The sequence below is a fragment of the Callithrix jacchus genome, chromosome 11 (assembly GCF_049354715.1).
Source record: "Callithrix jacchus isolate 240 chromosome 11, calJac240_pri, whole genome shotgun sequence".
In the NCBI taxonomy this organism is placed as follows: Eukaryota; Metazoa; Chordata; class Mammalia; order Primates; family Cebidae; genus Callithrix; species Callithrix jacchus.
Window position 1 is genome coordinate 119,299,665 of NC_133512.1, and position 21,601 is coordinate 119,321,265.

At 43.3% G+C, this 21,601-nt stretch overlaps 1 protein-coding gene across 1 annotated transcript in view; it reads right to left on the reverse strand.

Moving 5' to 3' along the window:
• Positions 1-20,823, reverse strand: part of SND1 (staphylococcal nuclease and tudor domain containing 1) — a 443,208-nt gene extending 422,385 nt beyond the window's left edge. Inside the window, exon 1 of the mRNA XM_002752042.7 lies at positions 20,516-20,823. Coding sequence (XP_002752088.2) covers positions 20,516-20,593 — 78 coding nt within the window. The 5' untranslated portion in view covers positions 20,594-20,823. The remainder of the gene's footprint in view (positions 1-20,515) is intronic.
• Positions 20,824-21,601: the final 778 nt, after the last annotated feature.

Consider the following 21,601-nt stretch of genomic DNA (forward strand, 5'->3'; position numbering starts at 1 on the left):
CATGACTCCTTCTCAAAAAAATAAAAAGAAAGAAAAGAAAAAATTAGGCCAGACACAGTGGCTCACGCCTGTAATCCCAGCACTTGGGGAGGCCGAGGCAGGCAGATCATCCGAGATAGGAGTTTGAGACTAGCCTGGCCCACACAGCGAAACACTGTCTCTACTACAAATACAAAAATTAGCCAGATATAGTGGCACACACCTGTGCTGCCAGCTACTCAGGAGGTTGAGAGGCACAAGAATCACTTGAACCCAGGATGCAGAGTTTGCAGTGAGCCAAGATCGCGCCACTGCACTCCAGCTTGGGTGAGAGACTCTGTCTCAAACAAACAAACAAAAAACAAATTAAAATTAGTTAAATAAATAAATAAATAACAATGCCTAAGTCCTCTAGTCTAAACTAGAAACAAAGAGAAAAGATGCTTTGGGAAATGCCAAGAGAGATTCTCTATGTTAATCTGCAGGATGCTGAATTCTATTTCCTTTTTTCCTTATCAAATCCTAAGACTTCCTCCTCCTGTCTCCACACCTTTGGCCTTCTCAACAATACAGGCTGTGTGGATCAAAATGTAAAGGCAATAGAGTAACATTTTTAGCCAGGACAGTACATGGAGGGGACAGGAAGAGTCTCCACTGTTGATCAACTACAATTTGAAAGCACTGAAGAGTTAAGTTATATGATTACTAGTCAACATGGTTACAGACTCGGGAAAAATGATTCAGTTGAATCCTATCATCTTTCAGTAGAAACAAAAGAAGAATTAAAAAGGCAGAATTGACGAGAAGAATGTGCAGAAAGCTGCTGAAGGAGATGACCAGTGATCACCTGAAAACCTGTTAGAAATGCAGACCCTTAGACCCTACCCCAGACCTAATGAATCAAAATCTACATTTCTGTAAGGTCCCCAGGTGACTGATGTCTGCACAATAAAGTCTGAGAAGTGTTGTCCATTAATTCCCTGCCTCTACTCCCCAACCTAACTTTCTCACTCAGAAACCTATGTTCTCCAGCAAATTCTGCTTAAACTTTGGCCTTCCTCAAAGAGGACTCTCCAATTCCCAGACTAGATCAGATTGCCCTGCTGTATGAACACTGCTCTCCCATAGAACTCACGACAATATTACATAAGAGAATAATTATTTAGTATCAGCCTTCCTCTCTGCCGGATGCTCTGGAAGGGCAAAGACCATGTCTATCCTATTCACCACGGTAAGCCCAGAGCCCAGAACAAGACCAGAAACAAATAAGTATTTTTTCAATAAATAAAAGCCCCTACTGTATATTGAGTACACTGCTAGACTCAGGAGACAGAAGACAAAAACAATTGAGACATGGTCCTTGTCCTTACTACAGCTCATAAGCTTACTGGATTTTTGCTCAAGTGAAAGAAATCCAAACCCGTAACAGCATGTGCTTCACTCACATCTGCTTTACCTATTTCTCTGCCAAATGACAAGAGGTGGTCCACACGTCTTAAGGGCCTTCCATTCCCTCGGCAAAATCTCTAGACAAGCATACCCTCAACCTCTTCCTCCCTTCATTTGGATTCTCCATTACCACAGTGCAGTCCCTTGTCCCACTTTCTCCCTCTGCCCTCTTTAATGCAACTCCAACTTGCCTGTGCATCACTGCATTCTCCCCCAAGAAGTTCATGTCATCTTTGACAACATTTACTCCAGCCAGCTTCCCTCAGCACTCCCTTCGTTTTTTCTGTTGTTGTTGGTTTTTTGTTTTTTGTTTTTTCCGAGACGGAGTCCCGCTCTGTCACCCAGGCTGGAGTACAGTGGTGCGATCCCAGCTCATTGCAACCTCCACCTCCTGGGTTCAAGCAATTCTCTTGCATCAGTCTCCTGAGTGAGTAGCTGGGACTACAGGCGCCGCCACCATGCCCGGCTCATTTTTGTATTTTTAGTAGACACAGGGTTTCACCACGTTGGCCAGACTGGTCTCACACTCCTGACCTCAGGTGATCCACCCACCTCAGCCTCACAAAGTGCTGAGATTACAGGCGTGAACCACCGCACCTGGCCAGCACTCCACTTTTTACAGTATATCAAATTTCCCTTGTTACCCAATTCAGTAATGTCTTACCTAACTCATTTCTAACCAATCAATTAATTATTTCCTTTGAGCTGTCAAGCCTACTCTATTCTCCACAAAAACCACTCAAATCTATACAATATCCCTCACCACTTTGGAGAATCTCTTAATTAACTGCTCAATATTCAATTGTCTTCCCACTTTCCTCAATCACTACCTATATCCTCCGAAGGGATGCTTTGTGTCTCAGCAAATACAATCATCTCTTCTACAATTAAAGTCTCCACAACTCTTATATTCGTTCTTGCTTCCTAGGCAAGACTCTCTCAGTAGATTTACCGCAAAACTGATATCCAATACCATGGTAACAAAAACACATCTGAATGCCTACACTGAGAGCAATGACAGAGTAATAGTATTTCCTTTTATGTTTGGGAAAGAAGCTCACAAGAGAAATACAAATGGATGGGCAAGGAACACACTGTGACAAGGAAGGAGGTGCTCAGTGGAGAAGGCACAAACAGCTTAGGCTCCGATCAAGCCAGGTCACTGTCTGACAGGCGCAAAATCCAACCCCACCCCACCACAACCCCAGATCCCAGTTGGAGAAAGTTAATGTAGCATTTGACATCATGGAAAACAATGCAAACACTAACACCACCAAATTCTATACTCTCTGATTTTGATATAAATACCTATGTGTGTTCTTGTGCCTGTCATGAGTGGGATTAATAATTCCAAGGACTGTGCTTTCTGAATATTTTCTGACACCCCATATGTAATACTGTTTACCAAACGATGGGCTGGGCCCTAGTCTAAAGATTCAGTTTGGGCATTACCAGAAATCCGTTAAGTCCAGCAACCACTTCCTTTAACTGGGAGCCTTTCCTCCTCCCCAGTTCCAAGGCCCAGAGAAAGGAGAGAAGCGCAAAACAGCTGCTGTTCCCGATCCAGGGATGGGGAGAGCTGCTACGGCATTACTAGCCACAATGGCCATGGCTGCCGTCATCTCATCTCTCCTCCTCACAGCACTGCCTCACTGTGCTCCTGAACGAGATGTACTGTACAAAATATCAAATCATAACAAAATGATAGAATGTGGTGGGGGACCTATATACAAGACACAACTGAATAAAAGCCGACCAGAGATCTTGAAATCTCTTAGAGAAATGAAAATGACTGCATTTACTCTTCCTCAGGTTTGCTTCTATAAAGTCATGAACACTTTTCCCTGAACTTGACCTACAGAAATAGTGATGTTAAATATAATATTCGGTATTACTTAGAGTGAATCATCTCTAAAGAATGTCTAATATACTCACTTGGGTTTATATACAGAACTGACCACAGAGCTTGAGGAAATAAGTCAGCTTCTATGATACTCATGAGAAGCATGACTTTTCCCCATTTATTTTCCAAACTCTAACAGGAAATTCTTCCTGTTTGATAGTCAATTTTAGATATCAAAATAAAGTACAAATCACAAGTCTACCATAAAAATTTTAGGATCCTTTATTGCTGAATTAAGACATCATCCTAGGATTCTCCTCATTATTAAAATCCTTGGGAGATTATTATAAAGGAATAAAAGCTAAAGTCCCCTGGTCATCTAATGCAGCTGGTGATTACAAGAGAACTGATCATTCTTTCCCCACCACGAAGCCAGTGTCCCTGCCCCTTCCCACCCTCCCTCATCACACACAGATCTGCACACCTCACGATATTAAACAGGTAGCTATATCACCACAATCTGGAACTTGCTTATGATCCCAGCACTGCAAGTACTGTCCATAGAAAGAGACTGCTCATCCATTTTTATTAAGAACACCCCTAACATTCTACCTTCCCTATGCTATTACTAAAGCCCAGCTCTGTGACTGTCCACACATTTTTTTTTGAGTGGGGCACTCTCTCCAACGAATAACAAATAATTAAACTCTTTAACACATAAAGCAGAGATTTCAAATGGAAGTTTATGAACAGCTCCGACTCAGGGGCCACCTTTACTATATGTTTAGCCTTGTGCCATCAACCACTTCCAAAAATCAATTTTCTGAGGCCCTTTTCCTCAGATAATCTGAGTCCTGCGCTTATTATTCTCTGCACATTGCCTTTCAGCTTCTCCTGTGGATAATCAAAGAAACACATTTTCTTCTACGAACTTTCATTAACAGCACCGGTATGGGAACTCTTAAGGATTAAATGGAAACCAAGCAGTCCGGGCTAGCAGCCCCACACCACCTTGCTGGTAATGTAACAGCAAGTTATTGCTATAGGACCAGGGCCTAATACAAGGGCAGGGCGGGCTTAGCCCAGAGCTGGACCTGTGTCCTGCTGAGAGCTTGTGGGAGGTCTCTGGAGACTCTAAAGCTCTCACAAGAGAGCAACTTAACAAGATAACTCAGCTTTTAAGTGGTAGAGGCAGCCTCCTAGCCTCTGGGCTGTGAAAGGCTCACCAGCCAAGAACAATAATCCAAGTAATTACCACACACAATAATAGCTCACGGCGGGATTTCAGGACCCAGGTAGGCTGAAGTGTCCCTCTACCTTATACACGGGGAGGAATAGAATGCACCATTTTCTCATTAAAACCTGCAACACAGTCCTGATAGGCAAACAGATAAATTTCACTTGGCACAGTAATTCTGTCTTGGGTTATTATCAAAATTTTTTTCATGTCCCAGTATTAAAGACTATAAAACAGTGATTCCCAGCCAGGCGCAGGGGCTCATGCCTGTAATCCTAGCACTTTGGGAGGCCGAGGCAAGCAGATTGCCTGAGCTCAGGAGTTCAAGATCAGCCTGGGCAACACAGTGAAACCCCATCTCTACTAAAATACAAAAAAAAAAAAAAAAAAATTAGCCGGGAGTGGTGGTATGTGCCTGTAGTCCCAGCTACTCAGGAGGCTAAGGCAGGATAATTGCTTGAACCTGGGAGGCGGAGGCTGCAGTGAGCGGAGATGGCACCACTGCACTCCAGCCTGGGCAACAGAGCAAGCCTTTGTCTCCCCCAAAAAAAAAAAAAAAAAAAAGAAGAAAACCAGTGATTCCCCCTCTCCTAGAAGAGAATTCCTAAGGCTGAAAATAACATCACATTAGTTATTTCAGAGACTGGAAACAAATACCTCTAAATCGCTTCCTCCTACAAGAATCCACTGCAGTGGTCCCTAAACCTATCACTGTGGCCTTCCTTGAATAAAGTCTGCCTTACCATCTTTAACAAGTGTCATGAATAATTTTTTTCTTTAATGTTGACTTTGCATTTTCAATAGTGAAATGTAAGTTGCTTTAAAAACAAAATTATGGGGCCAGGCCCAGTGGCTCACGACTGTAATCCCAGTACTTTGGGAGGCCAAGGTGGGCGAATCACTTGTGGTCAGGAGTTTGAGACCAACCTGGCCAATATGGTGAAACCCCATCTCTACTAAAAGTACAAAAATTTGTTGGGTGTAGTGGCACACACCTGTATTCCCAGCTACTTGGGAGGCTGAGGCAAGAGAATCACTTGGACACAGGAGGCAGAGATTACAGTGAGCCAACTGACAGTGTGAGTCTCCGTCTCAAAAAAAAATTATTATTTTAAAAGACGGTCAAAAAGATTTTCAAAACTCAATTAAGTGGTATGTCAAAACCATTGTAGGAGAACAGAAACATGTAAAGCCTGAGAAACTTTGGGTAAACCAATACCAGGATTAAAATGCGCACTTCCCAATATCCAGAAAAGCTGCAAACCAGATCCCCTGGTCCAGTGATACCTCCCCAAACAACGCTTAAAACCAAGTGTTCTCCTTCATGCCAGATGCTGTCATTCTTACTACCACCTACCACCCTAAAAAGGACAAACAACTGTTTTTCTTCTGTAGTCACACAAACACTTCTGATACCAAATGTGTGTGGGTTTTTTCCACACCAAGCAATCCTCCATTTCTCTGCAGACAGGTGTTCTACGATTCAATTCAATTCAGACACTGTCTTCCTGGAATTAGTGACAGATCTCACAAGTTAAAGGTGCCATCATACAACACTGCCCCACTGCAGATGCCAAGTTCAAGCCACCCTCAGTGACTGACCAGCTATAAATTGGGGTTCTCAGGAACCTCTTCTTGGGTTCGTTAATTTGCTAAAACAACTCACAGAACTCTGGAAAAAAGCTTTCTTACTAGTAACTAGATTTAAATAAAATCATACAACTCAGTAACAGCCAAATGGAAGAGATGCATAAGGTAATATATAGGGGGGCAGAGTGCACAGCCTCCATGCCTTCTCTGGGCACACCACCCTCTCAGCACCTCTCCATTCTCCCCAATCTCAAAGCTCTCCAAACCCCATCATTTAAGGAGGTTACTACATATAGACACTATTTATTAAATCACTGGCCATCAGTGATTGAACTCGATCTCCAGCAACCAGGCCCCACTCAAACTTAGGAGCTTCCCAGAGTCATTCATGAACTCAAGTGTGGGTCAAAGGGGCTTGTTTGCCAAACACAGTGGCTCACGACTGTAATCCCAACACTTTGGGAGGCCAAGGGAGGAGGATCACTTGAGCCCACGAGTTCAAGACCAGCCTGGGCAAGACACAGAGACCCCATCTCTATAAAAAATACAAAAATTAGCCAGAGGATCACTTAAGCTCCAGCCTGAGCATCAGACTGAGACCTTATCTCCAAAAAAACAAAAAAGAAATGACTAGAGTTTTAGGAGCTCTATGCCAGGAAGACCAAGAGCAGGCTAGTCTTTTTACATCACAGTATCACACACCACCTTCTTACTCAAGAAGAAAAAGGGAAAAGAAGAAGCGCTATCAGCCTACAAATAGGAAAAAAGTCAGATTTCTCTCACAGACTTTGCCCCTCACCTCTACCTGTCATCTGTACTTTAGGAAGTCAAAAATTTCCTTAGTCATGGAACTCTCCAGAACCCACAGAAAGCAGATAATGGCAAAGCCCAAAAGGACCTACTCCACCTGTCAGTACTAAGACCCTAAGACACCTGGGGGGGCCAATTAAGAAGTACAGTAGGCCCTCATATCCTTGGATTCAACCAACCATGGGTCAAAAATCTTCAGGGGGGAAAAAAACAGTAAGAGTAACAATGCAACAATTTTAAAAAAAATTTTTTAAGGCATACAGGAGGCCAGACACAGTGGCTCATGCCTATAATTCCAACACTTTTGGAGGCTGACTCAGGAGGATCGTTTCAGCCCAGGAGTTCAACACCAGCCTGGACAAGATAGGGAGACCACATCTGTACAAAAAATTTAAAAATTAGCTGGATGTGGTAGCATATACCTGTAGTCCCAGCCAGTCAGGGGGCTGGCGTGGGAGGATCACTTGAGCCCAGGAGGTTGGGGCTGCAGTAGGCCATGATTGTGCCCCTGCACTCTAGCCTGGGTGACAGAGAGATTCTGTCTCAAAATAAATAAATAAGATAAAGAAAGAAGGCTGTGCATGGGTTATGTGCAAAAACAATCCCATTTCATACAAGGGACCGGAGCATCTCCAGATTTGGTACTGAGGCGTTAGGGAGGTCTGGGAACTAAATACCAAGGGACAACTGTAGTTATTTACCAAGGCCCAGGTGTGGGGCCCTGCCCTTCATAGAAAAGACAAAGTGGCTTTTAGGAATACTCTTATCAGGAAAATAAGACTACCAAACATAAAACAATTATTGAGTAATGAGCTATTAAGCTGTATTTTGCCCTGAATTTTATCTAACTTGACACCTGTAAGAAATAAACAGGTAAGGTACAAGTAAAGCACCCCAACCACCACCAAAAACACTGAACGGTTACAGAAAAGGTACTGGTAGTTGCCCTTTTAGAATCTACCTTACACAAATGCTAGCATCCCAGCAGAAAGATGTATAGTTAAGTCAGTGCAATAGTGCTCAGAATATGAAAAGCTGAAAACAACATATATCAACAGAGAAAAGATAATATACTCCCAAACTATGGAATACTGTTCAACCATTAAAAAAGAATGAGGTGGATCTATGACAGAAAGCCACGACAATTAACTAAAAAAATTGCCAAACACATAGAAATTGACCCTATTTCAGGCCGGGCACGGTGGCTCAAGCCTGTAATCCCAGCACTTTGGGAGGCCGAGGCGGGTGGATCACGAGGTCAAGGGATAGAGACCATCCTGGTCAACATGGTGAAACCCCGTCTCTACTAAAAATACAAAAATTAGCTGGGCATGGTGGTGCGGGCCTATAGTCCTAGCTATTCGGGAGGCTGAGGCAGGAGAATTGCTTGAACCCAGAAGGCAGAGGTTGCGGTGAGCCGAGATCGAGCCATCGCACTCCAGTCTGGGTAACACCAGCGAAACTCCGTCTCAAAAAAAAAAAAAAGAAATTGATCCTATTTCAGTTTGTTTTAAAAAGGAGGGGAGGGTGTGTATCTGCATGAAACATTTTGGAGGCAAATATACTGTTGACATTTGCTGGGAGGATGAGAATGAATGATAGAAAACTGAGGGGCAAGGAGGGCAGTGAGAGAGATTTTGCTGTTGTCGTTGAGACTGAGTCGCCCTTTGCGGTCCAGGTTGGAGTGCAGTGTCATGATCTCAGCTCACAGCAACTTCCATCTCCCAGGTTTAAGAGATTTTCATGCCTCAGCCTCCCAAGTAACTGGGAGTACAAGCACACACTACCATGCCTGGCTAATTTTTGTATTTTTAGTAGAGAAGGGGTTTTGCCATGTTGGCCAGGCTAGTCTTTAACTCCTGACCTCAAGTGACCCACCCACCTCGTCCTCCCAAAGTGCTGAGATTACAGGCGCAAGCAACCATGCACAGCCAGAGATTTTTGGTTTTGACTTCATACCTTTCACTGCTTGAAATTTTAACAGCAAGTCAAGGATATAAATACCAATTATTCAATTACTAATACTAGATGACAACCTGAACACTTTGAAGGAATTCCAGGATAAACTGGAAAACTGTTGACCAAAATGAAAAAAGGCCATCAAGCAAACTGTAAATGTGACCCCCTAATCATATGGACTTCATAAGACCTGAGAATTATAAGAAAATCTTACTTCGATATTAGACAAGCTAGTGGAACACAAACACTAAGACCGATGAGTAGATCATTTGGGGTTTTAGCGCTGTTAAGAATGGGGCCTATGACTAAGAAACAGGGCAGATCCAAAAGGCCTAAGGATGAGGCTCCTCAGGATTCCAAGAACAGAAGAAGCAAGGAATTTAAAATCTTAGTTTTGTAAATGACACTAAAGACTTCCATTGAAATAATGTGCCAAGTTATTGGTGCCAAATTATAGGAAGATCCTGGGAATCTATGCAAACAGAAGGAAAAGTGGCAGATGAGTGTTAAAATGAGCATATGGCCTGAATCAGGCATATAAAACAACTTCTCATCTGTCATTTGTGACCTAGGAATAGAAACTGAGTCACTGTAAGTGGACCCTGAGGACCCCAGCCCAATATTGAGCCACAAATTAAAAACAAAGTATCCTGGGAACCATCAAGACAAATGTCAAGATAGAGAAATCACCACCCTACCCTCATAAAATTCCAGTGTACTCACCCCACGTGCATACATTTATTTATGTCTCGCCCCTTCAACTACAAACAGTACAGGAATTAGTTAAACAAGATCAGTGGATCTCAAATGCCAGTGCCAAATCAATCCCAAACAGATTCTTTCAGAATCGCCTAAGAGTGGCTTATTTTGAAAATAGATCTTTCCAGGCCAGCCCCAGAGCTTCTAATTCAATTCCTGTGAAAAGTCTTCTAGGTGGTCCTGATGCAATGCCCTGTTTAGGAAATCACTGAGCTCCTTTCTCTCACTCTGAATCTACTCTAGAAAGGATTTAAGAAGGCTTACTATAAAAAATAAACTCGAAAGTAAAGAAACCATGTGAGCAACTGCCAAGAATAGATTAAAATGATTCCTATACAGACTGAGCAACCATAATCCAAAAATCCAAAATCTGAAATGTTTTGAGCACTAACGTAATGCTCAAAGGAAATGCTCATTGGAATATTTTGGATATCAGATTTCCAGATGAAGGAAGCTACGCCCTAAGTATAATGCAAATATTCCAAAATCTGAAACACTTTGGGTCCAAGCATTTCAGATAAGGGCTATTCAACTTGTACTTGTGCATTAAATGGATGTCAAAAAGATCTGAAAACAAAACTAAACAAAAACTAAAGATATGGCTCCAAGCAAGAAGAGCAGAAATCACAACCCTATTAGGCCCCACACTCCCATCAGTCTCCCAATCAAGAGGAGGGCAAGAATAGACTCTCCCTACGAGCCAGCAGCTCCCTAAAGTTTCCTCCTCTCCCTCTCCCTTCTCAAGTCAAGATCTGCTGCACCAGGAAAATGTCAGGGTGTTCCGAAGTAGAGATGGGACGAGGTGAATAAAACCCACCAGCACCATGTTCCAGTGGGTCTCAAGCAACACTCCCACTAGTTTATCCTGATACACTCACTACTGAAAGGAAACCAAGCACCCCCTTCTATCTCCCCTCTATCCACTCCACCATCCAATCATTTACTTTCATTCTAACTCTCCAGTCTTCCACACCAGAAAACCATATTTCCACTAATCCACTTTCTCAAAATAAAAATTTAAAAAAAAAAAAAAAAGAATAGGGAGGAACGATCCAAGATGGCCGATCGCTAACATCCCAGGATTGCAGCTCTCAGTGAAGGCCCAGAGAACTAGAGGACGCCACACTTTCAGACAAATTCTGGTGGCTCAGGGAGCAGAAGATCCCCAGTGGAGGAAACACACGGGTCACTAGCGCGACTCTCGTGGCCCGCGCAGCGGTTCCGCCAGCACCTCCCTGCAGCAGCTCTCGGAGCAGAGTAAACAGGGTCGGAGGACCGGCCCGGGTCCCCAGCAGGACACCAGAGCCCGGCGCAGTGGCTGTGAAGGCACCTCAGCAAGGCAGCATTCAGCGCAGAGTAAACGGGACCGGTTCCCCTTCTGACCAGGGTTTGGAGCCCCAGGAAGGCAGAGTCGCCTACTACGGACACAAGAAGGAAGCCCGACAGGAGAATCCTGGGCAGAAAAGCACCATCAGTTTTAACGCGGCTGCTCTGGCCCTGGGAACTAACAACCTGGACGTCCACTCAAGAGACCTAATCTGAAAGTTGGTAATTTCAAAGACGACAGAAGGATAAATTTACAATGACGGGAAGAAACCAGCGTAAAAAAGCTGAGAATACTCAAAGTCAGAACGCCTCTCCCTCTAAAGATGATCACAGTTCCACATCAACAATGGAACAAGGCTTGATGGAGAACGAGCGCCTCCTGATGACACAATCACTCTTCAAGGAATGGATAATAACAAACTTTGGTGAGTTAAAAGAACACGTTGTAGCCCAACGTAAAGAAACTAGGAACTTTGAAAAAAGGTTTGATGAAATCCTATTGAGAATAGACAACTTAGAGAGGAGTATGAGTGAATTAATGGAACTGAAGAATACAATACAGGAACTCCGAGAAGTATGCACAGGTTTAAACACTTGAATTGTTCAAGCAGAAGAAGGGATATCAGAGGTCAAAGTCCAACTTAATGAAATAAAACGTGAAGAAAAGATTAGAGAAAAAAGGATAAAAAGGAATGAGCAAAGTCTCCAAGAAATGTGGGACTATGTGAAAAGACCAAATTTATGTTTGATAGGTGTACCTGAATGCGATGGAGAGAATGAATCCAAGCTGGAAAATACCCTTCAGGATATTATTCAGGAAAATTTTCCTGAACTAGCAAAGCAGGTCAATATTCAACCCCAGGTAATACAGAGAACACCACAAAGATATTCCTCAAGAAGAGCAACCCCAAGGCACATAATCGTTAGATTCACCAGGGTTGAAATGAAGGAGAAAATACTAAGGGCAGCCAGAGAGAAAGGTCAGATTACCCACAAAGGCAAGCCTATCAGACTTACAGCAGATCTCTCAGCAGAAACTCTACAAGCCAGAAGAGAGTGGGGGCCAATATTCAACATCCTCAAAGAACAGAACCTTCAGCCCAGAATTTCATATCCAGCCAAACTAAACTTCACAACTGAAGGAAAAATAAAATATTTTATGAACAAGCAAGAACTCAGAGATTTTATTACCACCAGACCTGCTTTACAAGACCTTCTGAAAGTAGCATTACACACAGAAAGAAACAACCAGTATTAGCCTTTCTAAAAATATACCAAAAAGTAAAGAGCACCAACATAAAGAGAATTTACACCAACGAATGGATAAAACAGCCAGTTAACATCAAATGGCAGTAACCCTAAATTTAAATCGACTAAATCCCCCAGTCAAAAGACACAGCCAAAACCCAACAGCATGTTACATCCAGACCTGTTTCACATGCAAGGATACACAAAGACTCAAAACAAAGGGATGGAGAAAGATTTACCAACCAAATGGAGAGCAAAAATAAATAATAAATAAATAAAAAGCAGGAGTTGCAAATCTCGTATCGGATAGAGTAGATTTTAAAGCAACAAAGATATAGTGGTAAAAGGATCAATGCAACAACAAGAGCTAATGATCCTAACACCCAGATACATAAAGACTTAGACTCAATGAGACAGAAAATTAATAAGGATATCAAGGACTCGAACTCAGAGCCAGAACAAGTAAACTTAATAAATATTTATAGAGCTCCCCACTTCAAATACACAAAATATACATTCTTGTCAATACCACATCACACCTACTCATAAGTTTAAATAAAACATTGATTGGCCATTATTAATACCCCATTTTTTCCAAAATAAAGCAATATTTCCGTTTACTCTCCCTCTTTCTCTTCCTCTTTCTTCCTCTCCTTTACTTACTTTTTTTTTTTTTCCTTTCCTTCTCTCAAAAAAAGAAATCAACTTGTAAACCTCTAGATCCAGGTCGGCAATGTCTCTCTCATTGCTTGATTCCCTTCCTTCCCTTCCTTCCCTCCCTCCCCGCTTCTTCCCTTCCTTCCTTCCTTCCTCCCTACCGTCCTCCTTCCCTCCCTTCCTGCCTTCCTCCCCCCCAAAAAAAAAATAGGAACAGAAAACCTGCTTTATGCAAGATAAGCAGCAATGTAAAGTCAAGCCGTTAAGGTATGAGATTTCTCAGTTTTGTTTCAGCATGCCTAAAAGAAATGTAACACAGGGTTTCTTATAAAAATACAGCCTTATGGGATTGGAAGATGCTTAGAAACAATGCATCTAGCAACCTCATTTTAGAGAAAAAGAGAGTTTGAGGTGGAATATCTTACCCAACATTACCCAAATGGCAGCACCCAGGCCAGAACTTGTGTCCCCTGACTTCTGGGCCAATGACCTCTTCCCAGGGACAAAGTTAATAAATTAGATTACTAACTTTAAGTACAGATTCCTTAAATCTCCTTTATTCTTCTTGTTACATGAGGTTGGTGTTACAAGGCCATCCCAAGCAAACTACTCGCCACATAAACAGAACTAAGAACTTAAAGGGCCTCAAAAAGTGTTGAGGGACAGACAGGACATGGTACCTTAAGTCACGCATGATAAGCATGTAAGTGAAAATGTGCTAAGCCAGTTCATATCACGGATTACATATTTCAAAAATGGCATCTGAAAATGACATCAACATTTTAATTAGTTTTATTTTTCCCATAAGTTGCTTAACTTCCTAATTTTTAAAAATGCCAACCAAAACCACTGCTCATTTTTTTCTTAAACATTAGAGTGAAGGAAAAGATCATTAATTTATCATAGAGTCTCATGAAAGTAAGTGAAATTTCATAACATTCCATCCATATCAAATGTTCACAACCTGTGACTCCACATCAATTTCTGCTGTAAAAGCAAAAAGCATATGTCAGTTTCCCAAGAGAGGAAGTAGCAAGAGAAACCGGGTGTGTTTCTCCCAGCAAGAAATAAGAGGAAAAGCCAGATAAGCCCAGTAAGAATTGGGTCCCTTTACTGCATTTCTTTTCCCTGATAAGGTGCAAATTTTCCTACAGTATGTACCTATGTTTTTCTGGGAGAAATGAAAAAAAGCCAAAGACCAGACTTCAAAGGATATCTACTATGCCCCTGTTAGAACCACAACTGTCAGATGCATAGCTAGCCTATGCTGAGAAGTGACTGCAAGTAAGTGCACAATAGGCTTTCGATATCCTTGTTACCTGAATTCAAAAACCTGGCCAATTTTCTCTGCTAAACCTACAAATGGAAACCACAATTTTCACTTGCTTCACAAATTCCATCCTCCAAGTAAACTGGGACATAGATGTCACCAAATCATTTGCCCACTACTACCAGCACTGGTCACTGCACTCAGAAGTCCCCACCCATGTTAAAGAGCCACAGGGTATGTGAGCAAGTTCTTACCTGATTGTCAGTTTTGATCCCTGAAGCATGCTACTTTGCTTTTCAATAACACAGTTCGCTAAAGCTTGCTAAGCAAAAGTACTGCCAGAGGCCAGAGCAGCAGTAAATTCCACGTAGCAACAAAATGCTAACAGAAATATAAACAACGACAAGTTTTAGATGCTATTAAGCTCTTACTAAGCCTACTCGTGGCATCTTTTTTCATTCATGTTTTTCCCTACATTAGAAAAAAAATAGTGACTCTGGGAATACACAGGACTCGCTGATAGTCAGAAAATCTTAGTCTTAATACTATTAGAAACAGCATATGACTATGTATTTTTTTCTTATCAATCTCCCATTCTTTTTATTTATTTATTTATTTTTTGAGACAGAGTCTTACTCCATCACCAGGCTGGAATGCAGTGGCTCGATCACAGCTCACTGCAACCTCCGCTTCCCAGGTACAAGTGATTCTTCTGCCTCAGCCTCCGGAGTAGTTGGGACTACAGGTGAGCACCACCATGTCCAGCTAATTTTTTTTTTTTTTTGTATTTTTGGTAGAGAATGGGTTTCGCCATGTTGATTGGGCTAGTCTCCAACTCCTGACCTCAAATGATCCACCTGCCTCAGCCTCTGATGCCCAGGCTCCCATTCTTAATATTTATTCAGTGTACTTAATATCAGCTATTGATCTCACCAGGGTACCAGAAAAATGACCACCTCCACTGCCTCTCTTCCTTTTATCACCTTTAAACACATATATTACATAACAACTCAGGTTAAACCCAAACCATTTACATGGGATACTGAACTTGAAGAAACTGAAGAGCTACTATAAAAACGCTAAAGAAAAAATCACAGGCCAACTGCAGTGGCTCATGCCTGTAAACCCAGCACTTTGGGAGGCCAGAGTAGGGAAGATCACTTGAGGCCAGGAGTTCGAGACCAGCCTGGGCAACACAGCGAGATCCCCATCTTTACAAAAAAAAAAAAAAGAAGAAAAGATTAGCTAGGTGTGGGAGCACCCACCTGTAGTCCTAGCTATTTAGGATGCTGAGGCAGGAGGATCCCTTGAGCCCAGGATATCAAGGCTGCAATGAGCCATGATTGTGCCACTGCACTACAGCCTGGCAACTAAGCAAAATCCTGACTGAAAAGAAAAAAAAAGAATAAATCATCAATGGCAGAAACCCCGGGGGCTTTGCACTTGCTGTTCCCTCAGCCAGGAACACACTTCCTTTATGGTTAGTTTGTTGATGTCCATCAGATCTCAGTACACATGCCATCTTCTGAGAAGTCTTTCCTAAACACAGTCTCTAAAGGAGCTACCCTCTCCCTTATTCCCAACCATTCTGTCCCAGTCCCCTACCTGGTATCACTATCTTATATGATCAGGCTTATTTCTTGTTAACTTCTTTATTGTCTGATTCCTCCATGAGCCCTAAGGACAGAAATCTGATCTACTTTTTAAATTATGTATCTCCAATGCCAGAGCTTGACAGATAGCAGATGATCAATAAGTATTTGTTCAGGAAAAAAAGGAAGTATAATTGCTTATGATTCTATTTCATTAGTTACTACACTGCTAACATAACTAGAGCCAGATGGATGCTTCCTTTTGACAGAAAAATGACAGAAAACCTTTAAGATACAGTAAAAACTTAGTATTCCTTTACTTACAATCTGGATTAAAAGCTACCAGGCTCACCTGCTGGGAAATAGGCAAGACCAGCCAGGCCAACATGGTGAAACACCCATCACTACTAAAAATACAAAAATTAGCTGGGCATGCTGACACAAACCTGTACTTCCAGCTACTCAGGAGGCTGAGGCAGGAGAATCGCTTGAACCCAGGAGGCAGAGGTTGCAGTGAGCCAAGATAGTGCCACTGCACCCCAGGCCTGGATGACAGAGCAAGACTCCATCTAAAAAAAAAAAACAAAAATGAACAACCAAACAAAAAAAACCCTAAGAAACATTTAGCAATAATGAACTAAATTATAAGTAGCATTTGCTGGAGGCTATACACTGAAGGACTCTCCTCTAAGCTCCCCAGCAAGAAGTCTACGTCTTGCTTTACAACAACCTGGCAGCACAAGTCCTGTTAAAGGAGAAAATTATGGCCCTCTCCTCCTTTGTGTCTCTTTGCCTTGGTCACCCAGTGAGAATTACAGTTCTTAGCATAAAACAAAAATGGGGTCTGGCTGTGGTGGCTCACGCCTGTAATCCCAGCACTTTGGGAGGCGGGTGGATCACCTGAGGTCAGGAGCTCAAGACCAGCACAGCCAACATGGTGAAACGCCGTCTCTATTAAAAATACAAAAAATTGCCAGGTGTGGTGGCACGTACATGTAATCCCAGCTACTTGGGCGGCTAAGGCAGGAGAATTGCTTGAACCTGGGAGGTGGGGGTTGCGGTAAGCCGAGATTGTGCCATTGAACTCCAGCCTGGTCAAGAAGAGTGAAACTCTGTCTCAAAAAAAAAAAAGAAAGAAAAAGAAAAAAAACAAAAGACTGGCAGAGGCATTCCTTTGCCTTTCTGAGGCAATTAAGTGGGTGGGGGGAGAGGGTAAGGTGAAATGGGAACTGGGATTTGGCATTGTCCATCCTCCCTTTAGCCTCCCACACCGTAAGTCAGATAAGATATGCTGCTTTCATGGCTGCTTCTGATAAGTAATGAAGATTCAAGAATTAAAGATTCATTCTGCTGTTTCAAAAACTTGACAAGACATGTGAACATACTCAATGAGAAATGAATGAGTGAAAAGATATAGAAAAGGGCTCTAACCCCAAAACAGAGAGTAAACCAGGTCAGTAAAACCAGAGAAAATAGCTATCTCTAAGCTGCTAATGCAGGGAGCATGACTCAGTTTATACTAAGTACCCCAACACTTCTACTTAACATCTGCTGACAATATTCTGTTGCAGTTAAAGAATATCAAACAAATTATTCAAAGAAACACAGATTTTTAAATCCTCCAGGGTTTCAAGAAAATAAGATCTGATTTGACCGAAGACAAGTACTTACCCAGGTTATATTTTGTCTACCCACATACTTGCTAGTCTCATCCCAACTCAGAAAATACAAATCCATCTCCAGTTTTTCCATCATCTTCACTGATTTTTTTCCGTAACAGAACAACTCCAAAATGTTAGTATCAACTTACTGTCCACTTCCTCCTTAAACAGTCCATAACCAACGCTGTCCCTTCACCCCCACTCTCAATAGCAGACAAAGGTATTACCACCACTGTCATTTTTTAAAAATCGGTCAAAGTGTTTTACAACTGGATTATGAATAAAAGAATGTAGGACTTAATAGGGTAGCAAAGCAGAGACCAGAAGAAACTTGTGCCTTTCATAACCCTGTAACACTTTCTTTTGCCAAAAAAGAGGAAGGACTATTCCTCTTTACCACAGCAAACTTCAACCCTAGACGATTTCAGACCTTCAGCTCAGCCTGAGTCCAGATAAATCCAAAGAGTTCACAATGGAAAAAAAAAAAGCATAGGTTAGTCAGTGTTCCAATTTCTACCTCTCTCCCAAAAGGCAGAAAAGTAGTATCTCCTGTTTTCCTATTCATCAAACTATTTCTTTCTCCCTTTCATCTGTCACAGAGCTCCATCTTCCTTTGTTGCGTTCTTGCAAAGCAGTTCCTGGTACCAATGGAAACTATTACTCTCCAGGAAAATACAACTTTGCTTAGCAGAAGAGCTTCACACAGAGCAATTTGCCAGTGGTCAATTTTTCATTCCAGACAAGGCTCCTAAGCCTGGCACAAATCTGCCTGTCACTCTGCAGTTCACTCAGCTTCCCACCCCTAATCCCTGCCTGTAACTCACCCATCCCCTGTAGTGTGGTCAGAGAAGGCACTGCAATCTATACTCAGTACAGAACGTTCAAATCACTCAATTTTATATGCCACCTTCCAGACTCAACCATCTTCCATACCATACTCCTATGCAAAAACCATAAGCACAAAATGAAGTCACTTACCATAAGAGCAGCTCCCGGACAAGACAAGGAGTAACATATAATCTTTTCTCAATTATAGACAGCTTCACTTTCCTGCAATTTGTGGCTATGTATCACTGGCCCCACCCTCCATGTTATAAAGTAATACCCTGGAGTCATGAAGTCAGAGACATGCATGATTTTGAAGAGCATGTGCTGTGGCAGACAAGCCTGGGTTCAAGTCTCACTCTGCCTCTTATCACCAATATAAGGTACTTGTCTTTGAGTACACTATTCTTTCTAAGCCTCAAATTAATACATCTGTAAAATGTAGCTGATAATTGTTATCTACTTGTTTGGTATTACAAATGAGACAACATGGGCAGAATACCCAGCACAATACATGACAATAAACAAGTAATTGGTTATATTTAGTGTCCATGGAGGTAATCTGTGGGCAGTCACTGCACAGAATCCAGATGCCCTAAAAGCCTCCAGCATTGGCAGAAACAAAACTATGTTCAGCCTCATTCTATTCTCATTCCACAAATGAGAGAGGCCTTTAAGAACAACTCAAACCTCAGCAAGCAGAAATCTCAGAAAGATCCACTCAGTACTGCCAATCCCAACACCAGTCAGCCAAGAGATGTTTTTGTTCCTATGCTGAAGGGAAGATCAGTGCAAATGAAAAAGCTAATGAAAGAAGCACCACTTTAGGATAATCCATTCATGGGTCAGGTCAGTATTTCAGAGGAAAAATAAATGCAGATCCTGGAAATTCTCTTCTCATTCAGTTTCTGATCAGTTCTGACCCTCCATTATATATAAACAAAAGGAAAAGGCAATATTAAAAATCCCAGGAATGTCGGCTGGTGGCAGACTATTACCTAAGAAATGAGCACATGGGACTTGGGAGAGGGGATCTTAAAATCGGCTTTACACACACATAAGCTACAGAACATTTTAATCTTGTGAAAGATAACGGGATAAGAAAATAGAATTTTACTTATTCACTTATTTTTAGAAACAGGGTCTTGCTATGTTGCCCAGGCTGGTCTCCAACTCCTGGCCTCAAGCGATCCTCCCATTGCAGCCTCCTAAGTGGTGGGATTACTGGTATGAGCTACCACACTGGGCCTAAAATAAAAATTTTTAAAACTTTCTACAACAGCAAAACTTGTGGGCTTTGGGAGAAAGTATCACAAAGGATATTTGCTGTTGCAGATGGAAATGTCAGAACTGCAGTATGAAATGACATCTAAAAGTTTACAGTCATCATAAACCAGAAAATTTGGTAAAACCAAGAAATGTCAGGTTCCAGGATTTGGGAGGGTTGCAGGGAGGACAACTGGGGGCAGGTGATAAAGTGAATTTATATTAGGAGTAAATTTTAAAAATAAACTTGGAAGGTTCAAATTCAAAATTCAAAAATTTTCAAAAAGTTGAGGGGACATAAAATTAGGCAGAATCTATAGTGCTATGAGCACTAGACTGGAAATCAGACACTTGGGCTCTTGTTCTGGCTCCAACCCAAACCACCATGTGACCTTAAGCAAGTCACTTGCCTTCTTTAAACCTATCTTCTTATCTTTAAGGGGTCAGAGAACAATGATTACTAAGATTCTTGCCGGCCTAACATTTTAAAACTCAAAAGTTCACAAAGATCAGGAGCTCTCACATTTACACAATAGGCGAAGGCAAAGAGGGGAAAAGAAGGCCAGAAAGTGAGGAAACTTGAGAGTCAAGTAACAGCGTTTGTGGGAACAGAAAAGTTTCATGCTGCCCAAGTACTCGTAGTACAAAACAGTCGATGTCAGGATCTCGAAAAACCGCAAACTACTCAGCATATGTCAAAATGAACAGAAAGACGGGGGATGGGAGGACAGATATCAACTAATTGTCTCCGTTAATCAATCAGTAATCGATCTGTCCTGGTAAACAGCCAGGAGATCCGAATGCCGCAACCTTGGAAATCACTGTGACCCCTGATGTCAAGGTGTCCCGGAGACAAGGACCCAGGGGAGTCCGTGTCTGCTTCCGTCTAGTGAGAGGATTTGGAGAATCGATGAAAAGTGAGGAATGGGGCAGAGTCAAGGGGATCTGGGATACGAAGCGGGCTGGCGGGAGGTGGAAAGAAGTCAACGCCTGACTCCCGCCCGAAGGCGGGCAGAGGGGTCGGTGTCCGGGGCCCGTTCTCACCATCTTGACGATACCCCGCTGCACGGTGGGGACCGCGGGTCCCCCGGAGGAGCCGCCGCTCTGCGCGGAGGAGGCCATGTGTGGAGATGCAAAGGCAACGAGTGCAGCGGCTGGCCGGACTGGAGGTGTCAATGTGGGTGTCGGTGTTGGTGGAAGGGAGTCGAGGCGAGGGGCAGCCTGGCGACCAGCTGTGGACGGCGGAGGGGACGGACTCGCTGGGCGGCTCACGAGAGCAGCTGCGGGACTCGGAGCAAAAGAGACGCGATCTCCGCCGCCGCCACACGTTCTACTTGCCGCGCAAGCGTGCCAGAGCGCCACCGCCCTCCGGCCAATTAGCGCCCAGAGCCCGCCGGACCTCAGGCCAATAGGCACCCTGCTCTCAGAGCCCCGCCCCTTGGTCCCCAAAAGGGTGGCGAGTTCCAGGAAGCGCTAAAAGAGATGATTTGCGAGGATGGGCTAAGTATGGGGCGGGATTTCCGGGGCAGCCGGAGTAGGTAGTGTCGGGAGGTGTAGTGGGAAGGAAAGGACACGTCAGCATCTGGCCGTGGGGCGCAGGGGGCCATGGGAGCCCCAGGGACGGAGCCAGCCGCGCCCTCCAACCTAACCCCGCCCATGATGCCCCGCCCCGCCGGCCGCAGGGACGCACACGTGGACTCCGGCCTAGGTGAACGCGGCTCTACCGGGCAATGGGGTGGGAGGGTTGAGCCACGCATGCAGAGTTCCGGAGGAATCTCCGTACCCGCTTTACTCGACTTCCGACATTTTACCTCGGCTAGAAGTATGGAGAGACCTTGGGCAAGTCAGAGCTTTGGGGAACCTCCTACCGATGTGCGCCTTGACCCGCCACGCGGCCGCGGGATCTGCGTACAGTCGGGAGTGTGTCTTGCTCTTGTTTGTGTCTCTGGGGTCTAACACTTGTGAGACGTTCCATTAATGTTTGTTGGTGGGAGGAATACACGTCTCATAGGAGGGACGTCCCCCGTATACAGGGGAGAATGACTCTAGTTCTTCTGCCTCTTCCCAGCTGCTCCCGTGACGTCAGGGAAAAGCCTCGCTTCATGCTCTCCTCCGACCGAGTGTGAAGCA